The sequence below is a fragment of the Pungitius pungitius genome, chromosome 19 (genome assembly GCF_949316345.1).
Source record: "Pungitius pungitius chromosome 19, fPunPun2.1, whole genome shotgun sequence".
Classification (NCBI taxonomy): domain Eukaryota; kingdom Metazoa; phylum Chordata; class Actinopteri; order Perciformes; family Gasterosteidae; genus Pungitius; species Pungitius pungitius.
The window spans coordinates 5,703,901-5,730,628 of NC_084918.1; the positions used below are offsets into that span (position 1 = coordinate 5,703,901).

Genomic DNA, 26,728 nt, shown 5'->3' on the forward strand with positions numbered 1-26,728 from the left:
CCGACCATGACCCCTCCCTCCCACCCTCTTGGGACCGCCTGGAAGTCGGTCCTTGAAGGGGGGGTGGGGTCAGGGGTTGGGTCGGCGCCCCCGGCCACGACGACGCCGGAGCCGCACAGCTCGGCGCCCCACGCCACGACGACGCCGGAGCCGCACAGCTCGGCGCCCCCCGCCACGACGACGCCGCAGCCGCACTGCTCGGCGCCCCCCGCCACGATGACGCCGCAGCCGCACTGCTCGGCGCCCCCCGCCACGACGACGCCGCAGCCGCACTGCTCGGCGCCCCCCAAGACCCTGAGGCCCGGCCGCCGACCCGGCAGACCCCCCGAGACCCTGAGGCCCGGCCGCCGACCCGGCAGACCCCCCGAGACCCTGAGGCCCGGCCGCCGACCCGGCAGACCCCCCGAGACCCTGAGGCCCGGCCGCCGACCCGGCAGACCCCCCGAGACCCTGAGGCCCGGCCGCCGACCCGCCAGACCCCCCGAGACCCTGAGGCCCGGTCGCCGACCCGGCAGACCCCCAGAGCACCCCACGCCCGGCCGCCGCCCCGGCAGGCCGCCGGACCATAGCTGTCGGGTCCCCACCCTCCCGCCCCTTGTCTGATTTTCATGGTTCTGCCCCCCTTTAGGACCGTCTGGAATTCGGTCCTTGAGGGGGGGGTTCTGTCACGGTTTGGGTCTGCTGTCTTATTTTGTAGTTTTCATGTCTCTGGTGTTCCTGGGTAACTTCACTTCCTGCCTTGTCCTGTCTTCCCCTGTAATTGTCTGCCGTGCCTGATCGTTTCCACCTGTGTTCAATCACCTGCACCTCCCTTGTGTATTTAAGCCCTGTGAGTCTCTTGTCTGGTGTGGCGTCATTACATGTCAGCGTTCATGTGTCAAGTAAGTCAAGTCAAGTCTGTTTCGTGTTTTCAAGTCTTCAAGTCCAGGTCCCTGTTTTGTTTTCTCCTCCTTCCTCCCCTTTTTGGTGGGAGTGATTTTGATTTTGAGTTTTGACTATTAAAGCCCTTTTATTTTTCATCAACTCTGCGTTTGAGTCCTCCCTCCTTGCCCTCGACCGCGTCCTCCTTGACAGATTGTGCCTTTCAATCATCGTAGAATGAACCATGCGTGTTTAAATGGTGTTGTAGCAGGTCAAATCACAGGTAGTTTCAAATATATTCCATATATATGTATTTTACAGCTAAAACTTAAAACTGTTAAGAAGTTATATACACCCCTCATGTGCTAGGGTGGTAAAATATGTACGTCTGGATTAAAGTGGAGGTAAAGATTAAAGCAGCACAAAATACTCAGAATATCAGTTTTTCAGACACTTTGCCTTTTAAGGGCACTGTGACACCGGTCTGTGAGCCGGAGAGAGTGACTCAAATGGGTTGAGCTGTCAGTTAAAAAAAAACATCGTCTCCTCAGGAACGTGCTGCTTTCTGACCACTTTCAGACGTCCAGCTGTCTGATGGTGACTGACGGTCCATTTGAGCACAGAGCTAGTTTAATAAAAACTAGAATAGTTCAAATGAGAAATACCTGAACATTATTTTCCCGGGAACGTGGCTCAGCACATTTGATTAAACAACTTCAGTCCGAGCTCCACTGAGCCTCGCTGGGAGTAAAATGAAAATCAAAAAAAGGATTCAACTTTGGGCCGAGCCCTCGTCAAGCAGCAGGGAGCACATTAAAATGAGCTTAGATTGGGCGTCAGTACGACTCTCACCACAACTCTTCATGGTGCAGAAAGCCTTGACTTTACTGAAGAGATTATTTAGATTGTGAGGAGCCTCTGTGAGCTCCGTCACCACGGTTACCCTTGTTGGCACTGTTTGCACATTCAGCACTGCAGGCCTCTAGCTGCCGGCTCAGAATTTTCTCCATCTTGTACATTTGTGAATAATTTATTTCATACAGTTTAAATCGAACAGTGGATTTAAAAAAAAAAAAAAGATAATTTCCCGCCAGGACAACAAAGCAACATTCTAATTAATATTAGAAAAAGATAAAAGTCTTATTTTAAAAGAAAGATGTGGCCTCATGTGCACACAAATGTCAATTTAAGCTTATAAATAGTGCATTTGTAGCTTCACATTGTTATGCATTGAACCAGCTTTTCACACAGTGCACATCTTTAAAAATAAAATATCCAGTTTGCAGAGAAACAAATATATACTTAACATGCTTCAGGACTCAACACTAAAGGTAATTAGTTACACATTAGAACAATTGTTTATTCAATATCACTTCTTATTAGTTCACTGATACAAAACAACCAGGCCACTTGAACACAAAAAGATAATATCTAAAAACAGCAGTTTTACAACATCGTATTCATTGATGTTTTTTTGGCCTACCGATATATTTACATTCACCATTATGAGGGGTCGCTTGGCATGTTTGCCAAATTATGAAACAACTTTCCCGACTACCGAACACAGGCACCAAACAAAGTGGAATAATGTGTACGCGAGGGGATAGTTTGACATTTTCATCTTTTATCTCTTGACCGGAGTTAGATGAGAAGATTGATTCCTGTTGTGGTGCAGGACTCAAACCCAGAGAGATGAGGAGGAACAGAGGGATGGCAAGTCCAGAGACTAACGGGGCACTTATAATGGGGAGGGGCGGGCGATTTAGACACAGGAGGATACAATCAGGGACAAGGCAGATAACATGGAACTCATGAGGGCAGGAAGTGGAGTCAAAACAGGACACAAGAGGCAGGGAAAATAAAACGTACGTGACAGACTCCAATGTTTATGTGAGAGTGGTACGAATCTTGGTGAATACATGAAAAGCTGATTTACTGTACTGTTCCTTTAATCTTTTGTCACAACCAGAAGCGTCCCATTTACAGATGCCTTTAATGTATATAACTTCTAGATCAACATTCTCTTGTGTTGATTTCACTGACCCTTTAAATCAATAACGAGTTCAGATTATTCTATTAATCCCCCGAAGCTCAGGCTTGACCTCTATTTTCCCTCTTGCATGAACATTTGAGTGGCTTTCCCTTCTGACCGTGTAGTCTTAAAAGCCCAATGACAGCCCCGTTGTGACAGCACCAGTCATCCTTGTCACCTCGCTTTGCTCCACATATAAGCTCCAGTGGTCTCTACTGCCGACTTGTCAGGTTCAAGCTCCTCAGGTGGAGTGGTTTAAAACTGACGGGTGGATGTGGGGTTCAGGAGATGTTTTTCTAAAAGGGGGAATCTACCAAAGCACCACCAAGAGAGCTTCTCGGTACAGGTCTGACGGTTTGATTTTAAGTGTGATGCATCGGCTTCTATTTCACTGTCATGCGAAGCGTTGAGTCACAGGCTGCTACACAAACAACAAATGAGCAAACATCAATTACCGTCACAATACTGATACATGATCTGACACGAATATCCATAGTCATTTTTTTTTTCACTGTACATGTTAAATGACTTCTGTAGAGAAGTGTTGACATTCATAAACTGCTTAAAGGTGCAACATGTAATAGTGACCCACTGGCTCAAAAGTAACGGAGGGCAGCTTTTTACCTCAGATTTTGGTCCCACACAATCGGCAAGAATACACAAACTGCAAAAAAAAAAAAAAAACGGTAGCAACGACACGGCTACCTCACGACGTGACCTCGTGACGTGTGGCGTCGGCCTACAGTCCACGTTACAGTTAGTTTGCTCACTGCGACGCTAACCAGGGGCTGCAGGTCACTGTGATGAAACGTTGCGCCCGTTTGTTTATTACTCGGGTTCAGGGTGGCAGGGACGAAGGAAACCCCCAGCGCCGGGCGAGCTGTGCAGCGGCAGCAACATGAGGATCGATGCTCAGATGTCCCTCAGATGAAAACGACCACGATCCACAGGCTCAGAATCACACAGAACAACAGGGAGGACTTTACTGATAAAAGGGCAATCAGCCTCTGATGAGACGTAGTGCAGAGAAGGGCATTGATACTCCAAACCCATCGCTGTGAACCCGATGTAAAAAAAACACATTTAAAAGCAGTTATCAACCACTTTTTAGCTTTTTCTGTCGTCCTGTACTTACTGAACAGTAAGGACCTTTTTGGCTCCATAAAAGTATGCTTAAAGCATATTTTGATCACAAAGTACCGTTACATTCAAAAACACCGTCGAAACACACGTCTGGTACCTTGTCTGTGAGGTCGCTGCAACATTTAATAAGAAAAGAAAAGAAATATCCTAATGGACGTGTTTTCACACCGGCCTTGTTCATTTGTTTCAGCGGGAATCCACTGAGTATTATCTCATTTCATAAGATTACTGGATGCCGGTGCAGCTCACAATTGGATTCCCTCACCTAACCAAATGAATCGGTGACATCTTGCATGGCCCCGTGTCAGAGCAACATGAACTCAATAACTCGAAATGTGTGCTGAATCTCCAAATGCAAACAAGTGAACGGTTCTCATTCACGTGTGCAAAGTCTGTGCGTGTGAAGCAATGTAAACGTTTCTTTGTCACTCATGACTTATGACAGTGTTTTTAAGAAGCATGGAGATTAAAAGCACCCTATTGTCACTTCATCACTTTCCCTCGTCCACGCCACTCGAGCGACTACATCCTCCAACAGTGCAGTATTCTTTCATTTGAGGCAGTGCGTGTTCGTTTTTTTTTGTGTGTGTGGCATGAGAGCGTTTGGTCCAGCATGCAGGTGTGTCATCGCTGCTCGTGTGACTCATATGCTGGACAGGTCGTCGTGGCAGGACGATGATTCCCGACGCGTTTTCGGGCTGCACCGCGTCAACATGGTGATCTGGGTGCTGAAGTTGTTGCTGTTGCCGATAGAGGGATGTTGGTATTTGGTGTCCGAGCCCATGTACCTCTGCAGGTGCCACCTTCGCCACTTCCTCTTGATCTCTCCTTGCACCTACAGTAGGATAAATAACCTTGGGGTTAACGTTCTTTCGGTCACTCTCCAAAGCTCATAGTATTTAGCTCATAATACAATATGAGCAACATGAGGAAGTGATAAGATAATTCAACTGGGGGTGAAACAGCTAACGAGCAGCATGGCTATTTAGTCTCTTTACATATTATGCTGGGAATGGATTATAATGGACAATTACAAACTGCACACCATTTTAGGGAGTCCAGTAATCTACAGGCAGGACACCGCCAATGCATTACAAGTAACGACTGGAGATTGCAGATTAAAATTCAAACGGCGTAGTGTGAAGCCTTGCCATCCAGCCCATCGCCGTGATTGAATCTGGCTCAGCACCGGGACAATAACTATCAGAGAGCCTCTGCAGACATTACCAAATAGCTCGCTGTCGGGAACGCTGCGCTTTATAAACCCTTCCTGTCCCGCCGGGGGAGTGCAGAAAATACGCAGCGAAGGAGGTCCGAGGGAGGCAACCAGAGCTGGTGACTCATACCAACAGCTCCGCGCACCTTTCAGGACTGTTTGCACGTGTAAGTGGCGCCCAGAGAGGCAGCCACTGGGAAAACTACAGATTAACCACATTTCTCTGAGAATCAACACTTGATCCGCACGGCGGCGTGCACGTCGGTGTGTGGGGGCTACCCACCTCGCCGTTAAGGAAGCAGTAAAGGACTGCGACGACAAAGCCCTGAAAGGAGAGAAAAAAAAGGGTTAAAAGAGCAATCACAGTGAGTGTCACTCATACGCCGGTTTTAACACCTACTTGCTAATGGGTTCGTAACATGTGGCATCTATGAGACCGTGAATGGAAAAACCTTCCTTCGTGTGTGACTGTTGCTGGTGAGATTGAGACAGGGGAATGAGAAGAACGATTGAGGGACGAGATGGGAAGGTTTCCTTGGGTTCGGAACAGTCTGCGATGCAGCGTTGCTGTTTGGCTGCATTTCTCCATCGTTCCTCAGTGTATGATGAGGTGAAATAGCAGGGGGGCAGTAACCGGGCCGATGAATCAACCAGCAGAGCCCCCGACGTCCTGCCACTGTTTCTTCTATATCAGTTATGGTGTTTGATGACTGTCACGTAACACGTATTGGTAGAAGCGTTTCTAATCCCCTCTTCCAGACCTACCTGAAACGATCCCAGGATCAAGTCAAAAACCAGTCGCAGCTCAGTCTTCACTTGCTCCGGGATGAATGCAAACACGATGAAATTGATCCCGAACAGAGGAATCAAAAGCAGCGTTGACTTCGCCAGCCTCCTGAAACGACCAAGCAGAAAAAATGAAAAATTCCCTCAGGTGAAACCATCCATCTTTATATAAGTCAACAATGAAATGCAACTCCAGAGGACTTTTCATTTTACATTCCGCTCTGACGACCGGATATGGAAAGTTAACTCCATTAAAAGTGACAGAGGGAAAATTGCTTGTGCATTATGGTGAGCTTATGAGATGCTCTCCATCACAGGAAAACACTTGAACATGTAGAGCTCTATATCTCTGTAACCAGCAGCAGACTGCCGAGAACCTCCTACATTTACTTTACTAAAAAAAGATGTTTCATCCTTCCACTGAGACATGAAGAGAAAAAGACAAAGAGTAGCTAACGTTGAATCTACGGGACATGAATGTACATCTTTCGAAATAATCTTTCATTTGATTTTTTCCCAACATTTATACAAATTTACAGAACAAAAACAACTTTTAAATAAACTCTACTCACGAGTACTGGTTGGACTCATTTCTTCCAATATCTGGGCAGTTGATTTTCTGTCGGAGTATTCTTATGATGCAGATGAAGAGAATAAAGTTCATCTGGGGGGATTTGAGACAATATAGGATTGAGGATTTAGAACTTTTTTCCCAAGAGGAAATGTGTTCAGCTGGTTTCAAAGTCACCTCCTCATGTTCTAACGTTGATACTGAAACCTATGAACTGGCAGAACACACTCACAAATACAAAGGCATCGCACCCTGTTGCATTTGTATGCGCCAGTTGATGGCGGGATTGTATTGAAGTATGCAGAGACAAACACATAATTCAGGCTCCAAAGTATAATGGAATATAAAGCAGGCAGGCAGGCTTTCTGAAGTATATCACACTCATATTTCTTTGAATGTTAAGTCCGTCGAGTCAACACACATGCAGGCAGGATACATTCTTCTCTCCTCTGTTGTGTCTTGTTTGGGATGTCACCTCTTTAAATGAGCATGTGGCACCCATTCGTGTTAATTCATTCATTTTAATGAACTGATATGCGTTGGTAAGGACAGTCGTGTCCTTCCCAAAGTATCGCTTGGCACATGCAGACCTCCGCCTTTGCACAAACGTCAGTCAGAGCTGCTGCAGATGAAAAGAGACGGAGGCGTCTGACTACGAGGCTGCTGATCCTGATCCTAATGCGAAAGAACACATCTGTTACATCTGCATGCCAAGCACAGATCGGCAAAGCAGTCCGTCAGCACGTCAGCACTGTTACACACTCTGGTGTTTGTCATCTTTTTTTTTTTACAGTTAAGAAGTGAATATCGTAGGCAGGTTTTCTACCGTCATTGCAATTGCGGAAGCCGTGCTAACGAGGCTAATCACCGACGTATATACAGCTAAGAACACAAAATGTTGTGCTGAGAGGCAGTTCATTGACTGTAACCACTGTAGACAACAAACAAAAGGATTGTGAGGATGCTGCCACCTTTGTAAAATGAAATGTGAAATGTGAACACCAAATAATATACAACATGGAGTTCAAAATGAGCAGACCAATTACACTGCCAAGGCGGGCTGAGATGGACTGATGATAACGGAAAAGGATGTTTTCTCTCTGAGGTGCAATTACTTTTACTTTGGAAAAGTCTACTAACAGTCAGTAAACTTACCAGGATCGAGGCCAAAATGGGAGTTTTAATGATCCACCAGAACCCATCGGTGTTCTCGATTATGTCCCAGCACCTGGTCGAGAATCAAACAATAATTCATGTACAACTTGAAGTCAAAGCCACATCTGATTTAGCTTTTTGAACTGGACTGTGGTGTTTGTTTCTCACCCCACGTCATTAAAGTAGGCTTTGGTGATGCTCCAGGCTGTGATGAAAATTGCTGGACCACCTATAGGTACAGAATATTAAAAAAAGACATACAAGTGTACACCAAATATATTATTACATTGCAACGGCAGAGCCCAGCTGAGGTGCCCCCACCACCCCCCCACTCTCCCCCAGCAGAGACATAAAAGGAAGGCTTGCTCACCCCAGCCGATCAGAATGTAAGCCCAGAAGTACTTCCTTTCAGAGAAGAAAGAGACCGCCAGCAATGCGTGAAGATAAAGGCCTTCCACCAGCAGCCAGAAGAAACTGGCCATTATACAGTACTGGAAGAACACCATCACTAGTTTGCAGCGGACCTTGCAAAGGACACAAGACACAAAGACATCTCACCATCAAAGCGGATTGGAAGATTTTACAGGGCAATTTCATTCCTTGTTGTAGCAGACTTTCCTTTAAAAGGTGGAAGAATGCACATATTTATTTTTCATAGGGCGTGGGGCATAGGGCATAGGGCGTGGGACATGGGGCATAGGGCGTGGGGCATAGGGCATAGGACATAGGGCATAGGGCGTGGGGTGTGGGGCATAGGGCGTGGGGCCCAGGGTGTGATGAATGGGGCCTTAAAAAAGCTAATATGTGTTCCCATGATGATATATAAATTCAAGATAATATGTGTTCCCATTGAATCATTTACAAAAGCAGAGTACCCAACTGTGTTCCATCCAACGTGTGGATGTGCACTGTGGTCCAAACAATACCTGAAACATACAATGCCTGTAAAATAGGAAAGTGCTGAAATGTTGCAGCAGACACTTCAACGAGCAGAAGGACGGGCACCCAGCGGGACGACACAATCAGCTCGGCTCTGGTTGGCTGTCGGCACAAAACCTCCATCAGGGCGGCTGAATTCATTCAAAAATTCCGTTTGCGGCGGACGGACGCTGATCTGCGGGGCCGCTGTTGAACTTGTTACACGAGGATGCGTATAAAAGGTTCATTTATGCTACCGGTGTGTGTGGGCTGAGCTGATGGGTGTGCTGTGCAGCTCTTTGAAGCCCACTCAAGGAGCCAGATTAATTTGTTCATTGATTAAAATACACCAAAGCTAAGCAGGATTTTAGACAAATGAATAATAGATGTATCCTCTTGGTTTGTTCGTGGATGTTGAGGGTTAATTCCGCTGGCATTAACGTGGACGAGGATATTGGCTAGTCGATATATATTGATTCCTGCAGACGTCTTTAGGGGAAGAAGATTGACCCGGATGGACTGTCTTAACCTTTTTCTAGTTATAATGCGTGCAAACAAATACAAATTGTTTGCTGAAGCTCCAGAAAAAAAAGGCCAACCAACATCGGCATGTGAACAATACCACACACACACACACACACACAGAATGCGACAGTAACCGAGCCTACAGTCGTATTACAAGTAGGGCCATAAGGCGCTGTAGCACCAAACCCATCTTCATAATGGGTTTAACACAACGAGGCCGCCGATCATCACGTGGCGTACACGTGGCGTTCGCCGGTATGTGGCGGTTAGCGTTGGCAGGGGAAGAGCTGACGTAAATTTGAGAACGTGGATATCATCCTTTAGTGGACATATTGTTCTTTTATGAGTAAAAATTTGTCATTTGACATACGCTTAAACCCCCAACTCACCTCACGTCTGCACACTCGACCTCATAGGATGGCTCCTTAAGGTCTGTTTGATGTGGATAATTGGCCCACTAGTGTCACGTTCACCTAAGGAGCCTCTTACAGAGTGGTTCTCCTTCGCGGCTCTGGACGACGACAACAACCGTTCGTCCTCCTAAAAAAACGCCCACGGCGAACAACAACAGGCGCGCGCGTCTCTGCCAGTGACTCACGGAGCCCGAGGAGCAGTTGTCCACCTCCCCGACGTCGTAGAGGACGACGTCCTTGACGAACACAGCGATGGCCTTCAGGATGAACGACACAAACAGATGCATGTGGATGTAGTTCCTCGTGCAGTGCAGCTTCCTAGGACGGACACAAAGAGTCGTTTTGATCAGGACAGCACGCAAACAACTCAATAACCAACGCCTGTCAATAAGCCAATGTCCTTGGAGGTAATGGATGAACACACTGACTATTTATCATTGAGCTCACGAGCGCCTTTAATCACTGCCACGGAGGGTCTGCAGCAGAGCGCCACGAACTCCCCGGGGGGGGACCTTTCACGCGCCTCGACACCACAGAGGTGGATTTGAAGATGGCGGATCAGAAACATCGAAATGCTCGAGCATTCGTTCATTTGATACGTCCAGACGTCCTGATCCCATTATCATGGTTTGAGACGGTAAAATGATTAGCGGCAGGGACGGGGCACAGACGTCTGCAGCTCTCATTAGCTCAGATCATTTGTTTATGCTCGTTTCACTTCTTCCCCCCCCGGGAATCATCGCACTTTAATTTTATCTCGCTGCCATCAACATTCTGTCGCGGCATTTTAAAACTATTTAATCAAATGCTTCTGGATTGTCAACACTAACTTTTCTGTGCTCTATTTTGATATTTAGAGTTTTGTGCCTGAATGAAATCCCAGTCAAATGTGTCTACTGAGACAGAAGAAAGCTCAGTAGAAAGGAAGTGATCAAAAATAACTTCATAAACTGTTTCTACTGGTGGGTGGGTGGGGGAAATGTGAAATGTCACACACAACCTGTTAGGTTCCATAATACAACAGAAATTATTTTCCATTTTGGCTCATGATCAAAAACATGTTATACAGTTTAATGGAGTAGAACACATTACTTTTGTTGTTATCTTTCTTGCACACATCTTCCGAGCAGAAGCAAATAGAACAAAGGCTTTAAACGGGAAGCGATGTGACGTCTGCTCAATAAAGTAAAGCTTATACTTCCAAGGGAATGTTTCCAAGAAACCCGACACAATGATATTTTCTTGATCCCTAACAGCAATCAGGTGCGACTTGGCATGACTTGAAAATAACATCTGATCACTAACAACATAGGGGACAAAGGAAAAACTCTACAAAAAAAGTAATTTCCTGTTCCACTCCCTCTCTGTAAAGAAGGGAAAGGGGAATATGGTGGAGAGTGGCTGGCTGATGTAAGAATGGAAATACCTTTTGCATCACATTACTTTGGCCGGTGTTCAAGGAGGTGAAGTGATGACGGAGCATGACTCATGTAACAAGCTAAAGTGTAGTTTGGGGGATTTTTTGCAGTTGAAAATGCAGCTGCTCACGCAGATGTTCAAACCCATCCACTATTTAACTATTACATAGATAGATATTTTTCTTGGGTGTCCAAAGTGTGAATCTTAGGTTCAGACGTTATATACAACGAGGACAATCGGCTTATAAGTTATACAGTGTATGTATTGTTTATTAATCACCCATAACCATCGAGTTTTGCTATCCAAAGATCTCAGTAATCCCTGACATCAAAACATTGAAGGTCCCCGAGAAGCTCACGATCATTCCCGGAGAAATAATCAAACGTCAGTCTTTCTCATCCACAATAATCTCCCAAACGCTGCAGACATTTGCCTTCAAAAGATCGAGAGACCAAAATGCATAAAAGTATCAACAGGTTAAGAAGCGTTTTTTTCTTTTTCTTTTCTGTTTGCCTTTCAGTTTAACATAAACCTCGGAGCTGCACAGATCAAATCCCAGTTCAGTGTGTCTGATGTTGCCACACTTAAATGTATTACGTGTCAAGGATATGGACAATATGCCCAGCAGGCACAGCCTCAATGTCATCACGGTTTACTGTGAATTGATCATACTAATGTTCTCTACGGGGTCCTGCAGCCTTGCCTGTTTTTGTTCTTGTTCTTTTCCTACTTGTTCATTATTTCATCCTTTTATCCTTCTGGCGACCAGTTGAGGAAAGCAAAGAGGTTTATCTGTCGGAGGTCAATAGTGCAAATAAAACTGTTTAAGTTTCCTTTTTTAATCTCTGAACTGGTGGTGGTGGGTGCTAAAACCTTCAGTGCTGCCTGGTTGCCACGTTAAATACATTCTCAGTTACATTACATTACATGTCATTTAGCTGACGCGTTTGTCCAAAGCGACGTACATTGCATTTTTAACCCAACAATGCAGTTAAAAATCTGAACTTACATTCAGATTTACTGTGACTTGAACTTGGTGAATACGCGTCACATATAAAGATGCACTTCAAACTGAAGAAGTTGCATAATGACAGTGCTTGTTTTGAAGCTTTCTTGACAGTTGTCTGTACATAACTTATTAGTAAGTAAGCAATACTTCCTGTATTTGTACGTACCGGAAGATGCAAAGGATTACAATGGCTGTGGTAAGAGAGATGAGGGAAACACTGTAGCCAATGGTGTAGCCAATCTTCACTTGCCAGAAAAACTTGCCCTGAAGGAAAAAGACACGTCACAGTATTGTTCATTGAAGAATGAAATGATGAAAATAATTGTGTAATGCTATTTAAAGTGGTATTTTCAATGCAAGGGTCAGTAGACTACTGTTACATACCTTCAGAAGCTCATACCTATACGTTTTTCATTTTATTATATAACGTTGAAAACACATGATGAGGTGGCAAAATACAATATATATTTGCATATTAAACCTACGGGCACATAAAGTAAATCAAATGATCTCCACCTCAATCAACAAAGTGGAATGTTACATATTCTGTTTGACACTGGTATGTCACTTACAGCAGAACCTTTAGTTTGCTACTTAAAGTACATTGTTTTGACAATGCTCTACATGATGATCATGTGATATCCTTGAGGGGGTCAACACCTAACAGCGTCCTGTGGCACACTGAGCTACCAAGTATGCAGAAAGACAGACATCGAATCCCTTTTAGTGTGCTTCCCCAGCGGAGTCCCTCCTAATGAGGGGGAGAGCGGAGCGCCCGCCCAGAAAGCTTTTACCACCTGTAGTTCACATCCACTCCTCACTCTGCTGCTCCATCGACGCGGACGAGATCAGCTCTCTCTCTCTCTGCACTAGAACCGAACTAAAAAAGAGCCATTCGCTTTGTTCTCTCCTAACCCCCAATGCCTGCAATGTGATGCAAGTAACAGAGGCAGGAATTCAAGGACGTGTGTCTTCTTCAGCAAGCAATGAAATTATTGGTATTTTCACACTGTCAGAATATTTTTAGGACACTATTTAGGAGCTGTGGTGTTCTTGTATGTGGGTGTATGTGGCTGCAATCAGTATTTCCTAAAGGACCGGTTGGAAGATGTATGTAATGTGAGTGGGTCAGAACCAACCCACTGATAAGCATCACGTCACTCTGCGGTTCCCCTGCAGGGTCTTTCAGCCCAGACGGACACAGTTAGTGACTAATTGCTGAACACAGAGGAGCATTTAGCAGCTGAAGAGACAAATGGTTCCCTCAGGAGTCGGTGTGGAGAACGAATGCTGGACCTGCATATAAGTGTAAGGTTGCCAGACACGACTCCAATAGAAAACTAATTTAGCTGCACATCTCCTGGATGTGTGTGCAGGCAACTGCTTGCTCTCGGGTTTACCACATCAATCAAAAAGACTGGAAAATAATGGATCCAAATTTCAAAAAAATGAACCTACCAAAACCTGCAAGCTACCTGAATAAAATGCGGTTAGTAATTTGATCAACACTATGTAATTAATGACAATTTGTGTTTTGGCTAAAAGAAAATCAGCTCTGTTGGTGTAATTAGAGTTTGCATGTTCTCTTCTTGTCAGCATGGGTTCTCTCTGGGTTCTCTGGGTTCTCTCTGGGTTCTCTCTGGGTTTTCTCTGGGTTCTCTCTGGGTTCTCTGTCTTCCTCCCACAGTCCAAAGACCTGCAGCTTAGCTTAACGGATGCCTCTAAAGCGCTCGTTGGCGTGAATAGGAGCAGGAATGGCTGCCCTGTCTCCAGGGTGTAGCCTTCCCCGGCCCAATGTCAGCCGGGATCAGATAACAGAATAAGCAGTTAAACATAATGGATGGTTTGATATAGTGTGTTAATTAGTTAGCTTTACAGATTCTGGTAAACCTATTACGGGGCTTTGGAAAGAGCCCCGCCAGCTGTTTCAGTGAAAATCCAGGCTGATTAAACACACAAAAGAGTGACATTGATCTTTTAATCTAACACTTGACAATAAATATATATAAATAAACTCTTTTTTTTATGTCTTGCAGACAGGAGGTTCGGACTCCTTCTCCTACACACTGGTTTCTCACTGTTGAGTCACAATGGGCCCAATGAGCATCTGTACCGCTGCGTCTTACAGAGTGTTTCACCCACATCATCGCTGGTGCTGTTGAGATTGTATCCGCAGTTCACGGCAATGTCAACGGGATGCATCTCGGTCCAGCCGTCCGCCGTGCAGGTTTTGGAGAGGTTGCCTGGAGATGGAGACGACACAGAGGGGTCACAGCCACCCAGACGGTCGATTGCCTCTTTACCTGCTCACCAACTTTGTCTGGAACCGTTCCAACGCTCCAAGTGCTGCTGTGAGACGTACTGCGACATTGTCAGTGACCTCGTATACGGCGTTTTTTGGGTCCGCTGCGTGACTCTCTCCCGCTAATGTGAGCCATTACTGACTCATGCATTGTCTGTGCCTGCAGGACGGCACGTAGAACCAGGACGACTTCTCACATTTCCTTCTGAATATATGGGGTAGGATTTTTCCATCCCACTATAATAATATAATATTATCTCTATATGTCTCAATTTTGACTTAAATAACATGTAACATGTGTTTTGTGACCTCTCGGCTGGTGATTTAATGTGCTTCACATTTCTTTATTTGTTTGAATATTTATAGTTTATCACCACAATTGTGTCCAGCCCTTGGCATCTGCTCCCCTATATATTTTTTTTGTTGCTCTATTGTGGGTTTTCTTTTGCTTATCTTTAGACTGTTTAAAGCCTCTGTAGTCACGGCAACTGTGTGTAACTAAAAGTAAAAGAAGAATTGGTGGCGAGAAAAAGAAAGAGGTGATTGCTAATGGAAGGTCCTCATTTCTCCCCTCTGCATTACACATAACTGCTTTTTCTTTGCCAAAGACATTCTTTTCATAGTTAATTACAGGTGTAGCAATCTGAGAGAAGAGCACTCCAGAGAGTCTGTCATTTGGTTTATTCATGGGATTTATTAATGGTTTATTCATTATTTGAGGGGCACCGGGGTTTTTATGTTAACAGCTTAGCCAGAGAGACCTTAACCACAATGTGACCGACAGAAGAAGTGGCTCCGTGTGAACGTAGACAATTACGTTTCGATGTCATCTGCGGGCGATGAGACGCGGAGGGGAAGCAGCAAAGATTGCAGTGTGGGAGTGCTGCTCCGTCGGGGAGAGGTCACGACCGAAATGTCGTGTTTTCTATGTTGGCTGCGCTGCGATGACGTCTCGTCTTCGACTCATTCCTTTGTTAATTAACTACTTTCACAGATGTGTAGGTTCGATGCACAATACAAGGCCTCTGGGCTTATAGAAAGGAACGAGTCCCCCCCCCCGCAGAAGTCATGACTTGTAGTCTGGTCTTAATCTTCAGTCTATTCACGCGGTTTATTGCTGGAAGAATGAGTTCTGCTCAACTCAAGGCTGAGACCGAGAATATCGTAACAGATTCACAGGGTCATGACAATCCTTGACAAAGTATTGCTTTGTTTTCATGTGCAGACAGAGTGTACATAAGACCATTTTAAAGACCTGAGCTCTTCATCTTGCCTTTTGAAACTAGAAATGTACGTTTAACATAAATAACTATTTTTATCCGAAACATTTCCGAATGTGGTCTGAGGAATGTTTTCATTTTGCTCTGGACAAACAATTTAGAAACATAATTTGAATGTAGCCAAAAGATGCAGCATTCTAAAAAATATATATTATTCTCAAGTCTGGCTGGAAGGAAAACGGTATTTTTTATTTTAGATTCTATAGTAAACCTTTTTGCAAAGGCCCCATTGCTCCATTGTGTGTTACGCAATTGTATTCGGTCTATAGAAACACTAACACACCAGAGTGTTATTTCCCCTGTTTACCAGAGTGATAAACTATGGAACTAGAGGAAACATCTGACAAGGACACAGTCGAAGGAACATGGACATCTGTATACATTTCACGGCAACCACATCAATGCTTGAGATATTTTAGTCTGGACGTTGCTAACATGGCTAGAAATGTTTAAGTTAGATCCTTTCCTAAGGCGAGGTAACATGTTTTGGTCTTTATTTTACAGATGACAACCTAAACGGACGTCATGCTGCTCCATCAGGTCATTTCAGCCCGACTTGTTCCCCCTTAACCTCTTTGTGTTGGGATTGAAACTCAGAAAGTTGGCAGGAAGGTACAAGAGGAAGAACGAGGCTGGTAATCTAGGAGTACAAAAGGCTTTCTTCAGTCTGTGTCTGTTTGTCTCCGCAGAAGACTTCACGTCGAGTGGTTTCCGTTTCATTATATTTGCCTCAAGTCTGATAGCGAAATCCTGTAGTATTTGCATGCATACGATCCTTTTTAGTCACGCCGCCTTCACGCGAGTTAATCAAACCTTCACTTTGTCCCCTTTACTGAGATTCTATGAAGCACTTTTTAAGAATTGTAATTAACAGAAAGACACTTTTCTAGACTGTGATTGTAGATGCAAAGCGTGTAACACCCGCAGCCGTATTCTGCTCCCACAACCAAAGATTTGATTGCTGTGAAGTCTGCCGAGCTGGGAAGTCCAACACTAAATTAAATTAAACTTAGTTTAGAAGTAAAATGGCACAACAATATCAAATTTCAGATTTTTCTTAGGCTGAAAACATGAAAATGTATGCTTACATTATGTCATGTTGTACATATTAGCTTTTTATAAACAAAAGTACAACATGTAAAAACACATTTGTAGATTGTTCCATTTGAAACAGTCACAATGTGCTGTAGATTTTAAAAGTTTAGTCATTTAAATGAAAGAGACTATTTTGGACAAACAAAGAATCAGGGCTCAATAAGGAAAAGCTCCTGAATAATGTGTCGTCTGCGTGGATGAAAGGAAAGATTTCCCTGCGTAGGAATCGGTTCTTATGAATTTTGATGAGAAAGTGGACGAGGTCCCGGGGTGTTATGTGGAAAACTTAATTTCCTTAGTGGCGACTGACAAGTGTTTTGGTAATCAGAGGATGCAATATAGATGTAAATGTTCTGCTCAGACCATTATTTACCGTCACGACACAAAATCAAAGATGCAAAATAAGCAAAGCGAGAGTACACATCATTTTAGTCGATGATGTAAGTGTGACAGACTGGTCAGTTGTCGTCCATCTATTCAGCTTTCCCCTAAGGAAGAGGAATTAGAATTAGTTTTAGCGGTTATGGTTTTCAATTTGATTAAAAAAATTCTATTAAACAATATAAACCCACATCACGGTGGAGAATGTGTATTTGATCCTGCCATGTGTCCATATTTCTAATTGAAATCGTGATCACAGTGCAGTTGACCGAAAACCCAAACCCAGAGTGGTGTACTATCATCATCTCGCAATTTCATTCAAAGCCATCAGCTCTAAATGTCTCCATACTGCCATCAGGGCACGTTTGGGCTTAAAATACATCCTGCGTTTGTGAAATGTCACATTTCCCCGCTTTTTCCAATTTTCAGTTTGACTGCTGAGATGCTAATGTGTGTGTGAGTGCAGTAACGCTCCCAAAAGGGGGCCAAAATTCACACCTAAGCGTGCGCACAAGGCTCAGGGGAGAGAAAGACCATATTGTGGCTGGCAGCACCTCGGGTTCAAGGAGGTTCTGGGATACAAAAAATACACAGAGAGGGAAATTAGGATGTGCATTTCATAAATTCTATTCAGACATTAAAGAGTCTGAAGCTTGTGTATTTCTGCAAATATTTCCAATTTGCCAGTTCATTCATCTCAGAGGGTCTGCGCAGTGCACATTGGCCGGGGAGCTGGCATCTGTGAGGTAAAAGCTCCTTCAGTTATGAAAAGCCCGTCTCTCCTTCAGGGGGAACAAATGAGCACTGGGTCATGAAGGTAGAGGCACACGTGGAGCAGGTCAAAAGCTGGAGGGAATATTCCAGAGGAATTGAAAAGAAGAAATTGATATTCAGAAGCCGAGACCTGAAAAGTGCCTGTTTGGGAGAAAGGGATCTTAAGTAGAGGTTTGGGTCGGGCAGCATCACATAAAGCTGCAGTTCATGCTGATCCGCACCGCAGTCCGCCATGACGTGATGTGGTTTCAATTCAATAACCGATATTCAAGTCAGTCCACCAAATATTTAACTTTCGCTAAATTAAGAATATTTTATAAACATATGGCAATAACCAGTTCCATACTCCAAAGCTGGAGAATAAAAGATGACGTAAAATGGAAGGTTTTCCAAATACAAGAAGCCACGAGATTGTAAATATGGTCACACCTTGAAATTGGATAATCAACAGCAGGTGTCTGATGATGGAGGGAATGAGAGGTGTCAGCTGTATCATGGGAGGTGGCAAAACATCTCTGTATCATACAGGAAATCACCAGGGAAAGGGCAAAATATACACACAGATGAAATCTGCTGTGTCTTAAAAACTTCAATTGCTCTGCCTCCTTCTCACCCCTAAAATCATGTTGAGATGCAGAAGAAAGAAATCCCCAACTATACAAAAGACTGCCCGGAAGGAAAGGAGCATATAACGTCCACAGGTCGACGGCGACAACGTCAGCCTCATTTTCGTCTCTTCACAAAGGCTCAAGAAAAGTCAAGAAAAGAGGCTGCTGTGCGTCACCGAGTCCCTGTGTGTTGAATCCGGTTGCTTAGGGACCAAAAGGTTTGATAATGCAGGTGTTTCGCACGCGCAATTTGCGACCTGGAAAAATTGCAGACGGGGTGGATGCAACAAACAATAAAAAGCTTTTCAAAGGAGGTTGGACGGAAGAAAAGGCCAAATATTTAATTAAAACATTCTCGGTAAACTAAAATGGGGCAGGAAGCAGAACAGTGACAATAAGGCACACTGGCAGAGAGGAGTGGGATTCTCGCTATTTGAGTTGATGAGAAATTATTATTATTGTAAATACCAACAAGGTCATGGCGCACTTTATGAGGCTTGTGAATTAATATTGTTTGCTTTGGGCTTTCTGCACAGTTTCAAATTATGTTCCGATTAGGAGGTGATGGAAAAGCCACCCGTTTGATGACTTTAAATTGTCCATTTGCATGAAAAGCAACTGATTAAATCTTTAGCTAGTATTTACCCAAAAGGCTTTACTGTATGACAATCCACTTCCTATCAAATAAAGGAGATAAATTAAACTATATGAATGTTCTGAACAGCCCTGCACTAACAACAAGAGCAGAAAAGTGGACAACATGGTTGAGTTTTGGCACCTGTAAGGTTAGTGAACTCAAAATAAATGACTCCACTAATTTCCATTAGAAACATTGTCATTTGCTTACTAAAATTTTCTAATTTTACAGCATTGCATGAATCCAGGTTTGGTGAATAATGGCAGAAACAGATGGCAGAGATGTTGCACGTATTTGCACGAAGGAGAGGAAGGTCGTGTTTACCTTTGTGCTCGTCGCTGAAGTAACTGAAGTAAGTGGGGCAAGTTATGGTGACGACTTCTCCCACTGTGGCTGTGGGCCAACAGGCGATGATATCCCACATGCCCGGGCAACCTGCCAGGAGGAGACACGGCATCCAGACATGAAACAAGAGAAGAGGAAACACGCCATCGCGCTTGCAATGAGGGACAAACACATACAGCACTAAATCATCTGAGCAGCATGTCTTTTTTTAGGTTAAATTCCTCGATTCAGTGATTGTTGTGTATTTCCATTTCATTCAAGTATTTTATAGGCTCGGGAAAAACTTCAACTCGTCAATACTATTTTTGCTCAAGTCTCTTTTCCACGAGCATTTAGCTACAAAGGGAAACATGTGCCGTCTCCTCTCATCTGAGGCATCGTTCATAAGACGACGCCTCAGATGAGACGAGGTTTTTAAATGCAGAATCACACTCCAAGTCTCCAGTTCATTTCATAGCAATCTCCCCTGTATTTAAAACTGAAGTCAGAACATGGTGCCGTTTGAAATAACAAAAACACGAGCAACGAACCATTTCTGAGTGAAAAAAATGATTTCTGTCAGAGAGAACTTCTTTTTTGGTTGTGCACAACAATCCGTGTGTGTGTGTGTGTGTGTGTGTACTTTAACACCAGTCCATAAACTCTTAAGAAGACATATTTCTATGCCTGTTCTGTTTCAAGGACGCAAAGGAATTGCAGGAGCATCTTTGTATTCAGATTGCTGCACACCACAGTCTGTGAATGTATGGTTCCTCGTGAATGCACACACTGCTAATTCATGTATTAGCGATGGGACCTGTGAGCGCTACCTTCCTCTTGAGGAAGCAGATAGGAAAAAGAAAGATGATTGTCAGTGCAGAGATAAGGGAGAACATTGTTTGTGTATATTCCCTTAATGCACTCTGCGGTATGCACAGCATCTCATTTTTTCCAAACGATCCCACGGAGGCACATTTATTCAGAGAAGAGGTCGATCTCTGTATGGACTAAATTTTAAATATACTTACTTCTGAAAGGGCAGTTTGCTGTATGAATTTTGAATAACGTCAGGTTATGTATGCTTTTTGAGCAACATTTTCTGTATTTTCTACCCTCGTTTAACTGTGACCGGCAATGATGTCGTGACCTAAATAATATCCAATCATAACTCCCTTCAAGGTTATTTCAATGCCTTAACTTTATGATGTCACGTCCATCACTCACCGGCTTTAATGGCTTTGCACACTCACACGGGTGTCTTTAATTACTGTGGCTGATTAGACCTCCATTCAGGCCCACAATGCAATGCTCAACATTTTATAGATGTGCGCGTTAGATCGGGGCGACATTACGCCTGTCAGGGAGGATGGAAAGTACGATGACTCCCAAGCGTCTAATGAGAAAGGATTTATAGCTCTCATTAGTCTGCTTTGACGGCAGTTTGGGAGATAATCAAGCTTTTACTTCTAAGTGCAGCACCCCCCGTGCTTTGGTTAATGTAAACATTATAGTCTTCGACCACACGCAGCATCTTTGCTATTTTTGTCAATTAGGGAGAAGTGTAAGAGTGGAAATAGTGAGCGAGTGAGTCACTTAAAAATCTGTGAAATTGGTTCTATTGTATACGTTGTTAGAGTTAGGAAGTTGGGGGGAAAAGTTACATCCACACACTCCTGAGAAAAATGCAAGAGAAAGTGGAAAAACCCTTGTTGAACTGTGACTGCGATATGGCTTCTTCACATTAAACCAAGACGTGTGGTGGTAACCCTCCGGGGTCACACGCCTTATTCCCTCTAAAAAGCCTGAACACTCGTAAACGAACGAGAGGGAAATGGTATTTTTCAGAATTACCTGAAGAGACGTTCCCGGGGGAGCGTTCCTCACAGCGCTCTCTCTCCAGCTCGATCTCGTTCACCACGTCACACATCTGCACCGACAGCCCCTGTGGAAGAGGCAGGAAGCACTTGTAGGTGTCGAGAGTCCAACGCGCTTCGCTCACGCTGCAATCACGTGCTCAGAGTTCTTTGTAGGTGCAGAACATTCATTTGCAGAGAATTCATTTTTTTTCCGTGAGTCTTTCATCTAGGTGCCAGTAAATATTTTATTCAGCATTTCCCTTTAGCACATTCCTGCAGCGATAGCCTTGCATGCCATGTTTTTTTTCTTCTTTTTCTATTACAGAGAACCCTCTGCTAATAATAAACAGAAATGTTCTCCATGTCAGAAATCCCTCTTGCCCGGCAAATAGATGCTATCATGCAAACGGATTAGGAAGTGGAGAAGGCGGCCGCTGAGTAATCTACTGCGATTGTTCATCTGTGTCAACAAAAGGCGGAAAAATGCGGGCTGACAGCCGCTGGCCGAGAGCCAGCGGGTCAATGAAAACGTGTAAGGCGAGCGGGCGAGGAGCTCGAGAAGGTCAGCGGCCATGACGGGAGCGAGAGGGGAGTCGAGAAAGTCCCAAGAAGGAGCTTCTCCTTTGGCAAATAGAAGAGGCAGCAAAGGTCAAAGGAGAGAAGGCCGATGCAGCAAAAAGGCGCGCCAATTAATACAGTTTGTGTTCTGCTAATTGGCCCCTTGTAGAAGGTTTTATCTGTGTGGTTCACCAGCCGCCACCACCCAAGGTGCAGCTGTCAAACATGAAATAATCCTCATCAATCATCCACAAATGCCCCGTTTAGTGCGGGGTTGAGCTGACACTGGTGTAAACAGCCGTATGCGGCACACTGCGCGCCTCGGATAACACAAACGGTCATTAACAAAGAGAAGACTTATTGTCTCTCACTGCATTGTTGTGCATGTGAATAACGGCGTATTCACTCAAAGCAACGAGGCAGAGGAAACCCAGAAGGAGGCTTGGTTCATCATTTACAACAAGGAATAAGTGCACTATCTAGCCAGCCTGTTGTGCTTTGCGATAGATTCTTTTCTGCAGGAATATTTAAGAGCAAACAAACAGGTTCGAAGAGAAAAGAGAATTTCTACAAGGAGCAGATGGTGCAGCGCCGCTTCAGACACCCAATCACAACCGTGTTAACAATGTGCAGAAATGTGCACGGTGACAGGAATATTCTGATTACTTTATGGGGACTTGTTTATGTGCATGTGTAGCTTGGGCCGATTAGGGAAGATGGAAAGCGGGTGCGTGGGGAAGGTCCTGCAACTGCAAGGCTGATTAGGGAGTGGGAAGAGGTCACTGAAGAGCCGGAGGGAGTCAGAGAAACTAGTTGGGAGGGAGGAAGAGTCCGACTGCATCTGGTGCACAAGCAGAAAAGGGCCAATAACACGTTTGGAAAAGCATGCTTTGTGTTTTCACTTTCACCTGTTTACATGTGCTGTGGAAACTAAAAACGAATGGACCTCTGGGTGACCTGTTTGAAATATTAAATTTTTGTTTTTAATAAAAGCACATTTTTACAATATTAAAAAAAATTCATAAAAAAGGTCAGAATCGTGGTGTCAATATGATGTGAGGCTGATTTCCTAAAATAGCGCCATAGCTAATATCCATTAACAATTTCCATTGAGCTGTATGCTTGTAAGCGTTACAGCATTTCATCAAAGGCCACAGTTACCTGGAGGTGAACGACAAAAAGCTATGTCACACCTCCGTGTTATCACTCCTCAACACAACGTTTCAGAGCCTCGCTCGCTCACTCTCTCCCTCCCCGCGGACGAGGTCGTCTTGACACTATCACAACCCTCAGAACACGAGTCTTTGCCCGCAACCGATTACAGCAGAAAATCCAACGTATCCCCCAAGTAACGGAGGCGGGAGATCAATCTGCCGACGTCATCCGTGCAGAGCAACGCGGACACAGAGAATCTCATGTTGACCCTTTTGGTGACCTCCTTTATTTTTTATGAGCATGAAATTGATTAGCGGGCGGCGTAACAACGGAGGATTTAAAGGTAATACTTTGTTATCAGAGTGAACTTAAAACAGAGAACAGTCAAATACCTGTGAGTTTTATCTCTGAACCAACATCAGCACCATGGTCCCACTAATGTTAGGTAGAGCAACATTATTGTATTAAATACAAATACATTCATTATTATCATATAATCATTATTAGGATTATTCAAACGGATTCTGGTGCCTCGTGAGCTTCAGGTTTTTGTTTGTTAATTTGATTGATCGCAAATTTGTTCAGAGATTTGCACTTTAAAGGAAGGGGGCAAGGAGGGTAGAGAATGATTGTCTAATCCCGAGGGGGTTTTGTGTAGAAAGTCCATGGGTCAGGGTCTAGTTTTTGGATCATTAATCTCTAACCCCATGTATATTTCTGACTTAAAAGTCATGCTGTTTATAGGCTATGACAGAGAAAGTGAGGGGCCACTCTGTAAACCGTTGGACTATCAACAAACCAAACCACAGTCCCATGACTTCACGTCTAAACTAAACCTTTAAGGCTTTTGCTGCGCACAGTCCTCATTTTAGGCATCCAACCAAAAAACGTAAAACAACATTGACTTTGGGACAAGGGAACCGTCCTGAGAACCACATACGAATACAACGGAACTCGAGCACCTTTCACAGCGTGAGTGTTGGCTTGCTAACTTGTTAGCTAACGTGTTAGCGGGATCAAAGTTAGGAAATACGGCACAGGGGAAAAGCACAGGTGTCAAAATAAAACTAGCAATGGCTTCCTCCTTCATTTTACGTGCTGACTCACTCTCCCACTGCCCCACTTAAACATTGAACATATTATCAACACCTGTGCTTTTTCCCTGTGAAGGATAAAATGTCTGCTGTAAAAGAGGGGCCTCCTCATGGTGCTTGTGTTTTCTGTGGAACACTTAAACTAAGACATTTTAAAATGAAAGGTTCTCCAAAGTCCAGCTAACAACCCAGATTTATCGTTTGATTTAATATGAAAGCGAGGCATCGTTGCATTGTTGCTGTTTCTCCTGGCTTTCGGGAAACGTAAATGCTGCATAAACAGTAAAAAAAACTGGAACAACGTCCTCCGTCAGGGGGGAATAGACACGATACTGGAATGTGTGCTCGGACTGCTGGATCAAGCTCTCCTCATTGCATGGAGATAGTTTATTAGCTCATATATTCTAAGCCTGCATATTGTGAATAGAGCCAGAGCACACAAAGAGGCGGACCAATGATAACAAAATAATCACGTTTCCTCATGTATGAAGATACAACAGACCTGGGGAAAGGTCCCGTCTTTGTCATTTATTCCTGACACGCTGATGAGCAATACATGAAGTACCTGCCAGTTGGAGATGTTGAAAACTTGTGAATAAATCAATAATTTGAAGGTCCCTGAGTTTTGCTGAAGTGGACAATGAATTTCCAAACTACGCACCTCTGAAAAGCCCCGGGGGACACCCACAGTGTCTCTCCACGAGCGAGACATCGCATAAATACCTGGCAGCCTCGATAGTTTGTCAGCACGGAGCCCATCGCGGGGGCCGTCGGGCCCCGTCGCTTCAGATCTTCAGTGATTGCTGTCATTTCGATTGCCTGCCAGGGCTTGCTTTGTTTGAGCGCACGATAATGATCAAATAATACATTTTTAAAAAACGAGGAGGGCTGACAGTGAAATCAAAAAAACGAGGTTGGTGTCTGTGTGTGGCCACACATGGCAGGGTAACGTGTCCATTCCTGCACGCTCGGCTGCAGTGCAACATCTACGTGATGCGTGTAACTCTGCAGCCTCGTGTGCTTCCTCGTGGTGCTCGTTAGCCGCTCATTAGTGGGTGAATTGGGCACAGTGTGATTGAATGCTTGTTCTCCAAAACAAACATGTATACGGAGATTCCAAGGTTTCAATAAAAAATAAATGCCAGGATTGAGTGACTCTTGTCTCCCGGTAGGGAGAAGCTGAGTGAAAAACGACTAAAACCCACCCAAACACACAATCAGTATCACGATCATCGTTGTCCTTCCTGAGCACTGAAATCTCACTGACAGATGTCAGAGAGAAGCACGTCAGGAGTTATGAGCAACAGGAACAGCAGCAGAGCACTTCTGACATTTCTTAATGGAGAAAAATAAAAAAAAGGAAAATAAGACAAATAAGACACTTGTTACAAGCCTAATGAAAACTAAACTAAATCCATGAGCAAAGTAGGGCAGGCAAACAGGTTTTTTACCATGCTGCCAGATTACTTTTTAAAAATGCAATAAATGTTTATTTAAGTCCTAAAGATCCATATTAGTGGGAACCTTCATGTGCACAACGTTCCCTGCAAAAAAAACACTACGACGCTGATGTAAGTGGAAATGCTCAAAGCATTGCCCTCAAATAATTTAAACCCACAAACTGGAAACTGGAAATTGGGTTTCTGTTAAATGACTTTGGCTTAGTTAGGCAAGTTATTTATGAGATTGTCTGACGTGATTTCATTCAAATCGAGATCTTATTTTACCGTGAAAAACCAGAAGGTAAATAAACCCTGTTAATATTGAGGGATTGACTTCAGACAACATGTAAGAGTGGCTCAAATCAGACACAAGTCAGATGAACATATAACAAATGATATTATATATAATATATATAAAATATTATACCAAAATAAATATAAGGTGGCCAATCACTTTTTACATTAGTATAGATAGATAGATAGATAGATAGATAGATAGATAGATAGATAGATAGATAGATAGATAGATAGATAGCCCTTCACTTTATCTGACTCTTTACCAATAAAAAGCCTGTTTTTAATAAAAGACGCAGTGAAATCAAACGCCAGCCTTCTTACTTTGGTCAGCAGCAGCATGAAGAGCAGCGGCGACGCGTCCATCCCGTCCGTCAGATGGAGAGTTTTCTTCCTAAAAGCTCCTCGGTGTCTGCACAACTCCTGCGTGTCACGTTAAAGTGTGCGTGTGTGTGTGTGTGTGTGTGTGTGTGCGTGTGTGCGTGTGTGCGTGCGTGCGTTCATTAGTGTGAGAGGAACCGCTGCTGGTCCATCGGACTGCGCTCCTCTCTGTGCGCATGTTGGACTGAGCCAACCCTCCACCTCTCCGCCCGCCGCAGCTCTGCGCCACTTCTACAAGATGCGCTGTGTTATCCACGCAGTGGTGCTGCTGGTTCAGGAAGTAAGAAGACGCTCATTAGTTATTGTTTAACCCCCTGATTTATTGTGATGTGATGACGCAAACTTACCGCGGTTTTGTTAAACGAATTATGAGAAACTTCTGGCAAAGAAAATGAAGATTTTTCGTCGAGATAAGCGCTAGGTGGCGCTAAGTCTCCTATCAGGACCCATTTCGCCACTGTGGAGGAAGACAACTAAAGAAGAAAATTACATTAAAAGA

The 26,728-nt window shown here is 44.1% G+C and overlaps 1 protein-coding gene across 1 annotated transcript; it reads right to left on the reverse strand.

Moving 5' to 3' along the window:
* Positions 1-2,196: 2,196 nt before the first annotated feature.
* Positions 2,197-26,433, reverse strand: vipr1b (vasoactive intestinal peptide receptor 1b). The gene is made up of 13 exons (XM_037456236.2): positions 26,173-26,433; positions 21,301-21,391; positions 19,450-19,560; positions 14,191-14,291; positions 12,215-12,312; positions 9,806-9,938; positions 8,135-8,288; positions 7,933-7,993; positions 7,765-7,837; positions 6,611-6,702; positions 6,018-6,147; positions 5,536-5,577; positions 2,197-4,871 (listed from the first exon to the last, which is right to left on the reverse strand). Exons 1-13 carry the CDS (start codon positions 26,212-26,214, stop codon positions 4,680-4,682), a joined length of 1,320 nt encoding a protein of 439 aa, XP_037312133.1. The 5' UTR covers positions 26,215-26,433; the 3' UTR covers positions 2,197-4,679.
* Positions 26,434-26,728: the final 295 nt, after the last annotated feature.

Excerpts from the sequence above, each read along its gene's own strand:
- vipr1b (XM_037456236.2), bottom strand. The coding sequence starts at position 26,214 with ATGGACGCGTCGCCGCTGCTCTTCATGCTGCTGCTGACCAAA. Across the intron at positions 14,292-19,449 it reads CTTCAGCGACGAGCACAAAG|GCAACCTCTCCAAAACCTGC; the intron begins GTAAACACGACC and ends CTCCATCTCCAG. Across the intron at positions 7,838-7,932 it reads GCCTACTTTAATGACGTGGG|GTGCTGGGACATAATCGAGA; the intron begins GTGAGAAACAAA and ends ATTCTCGACCAG.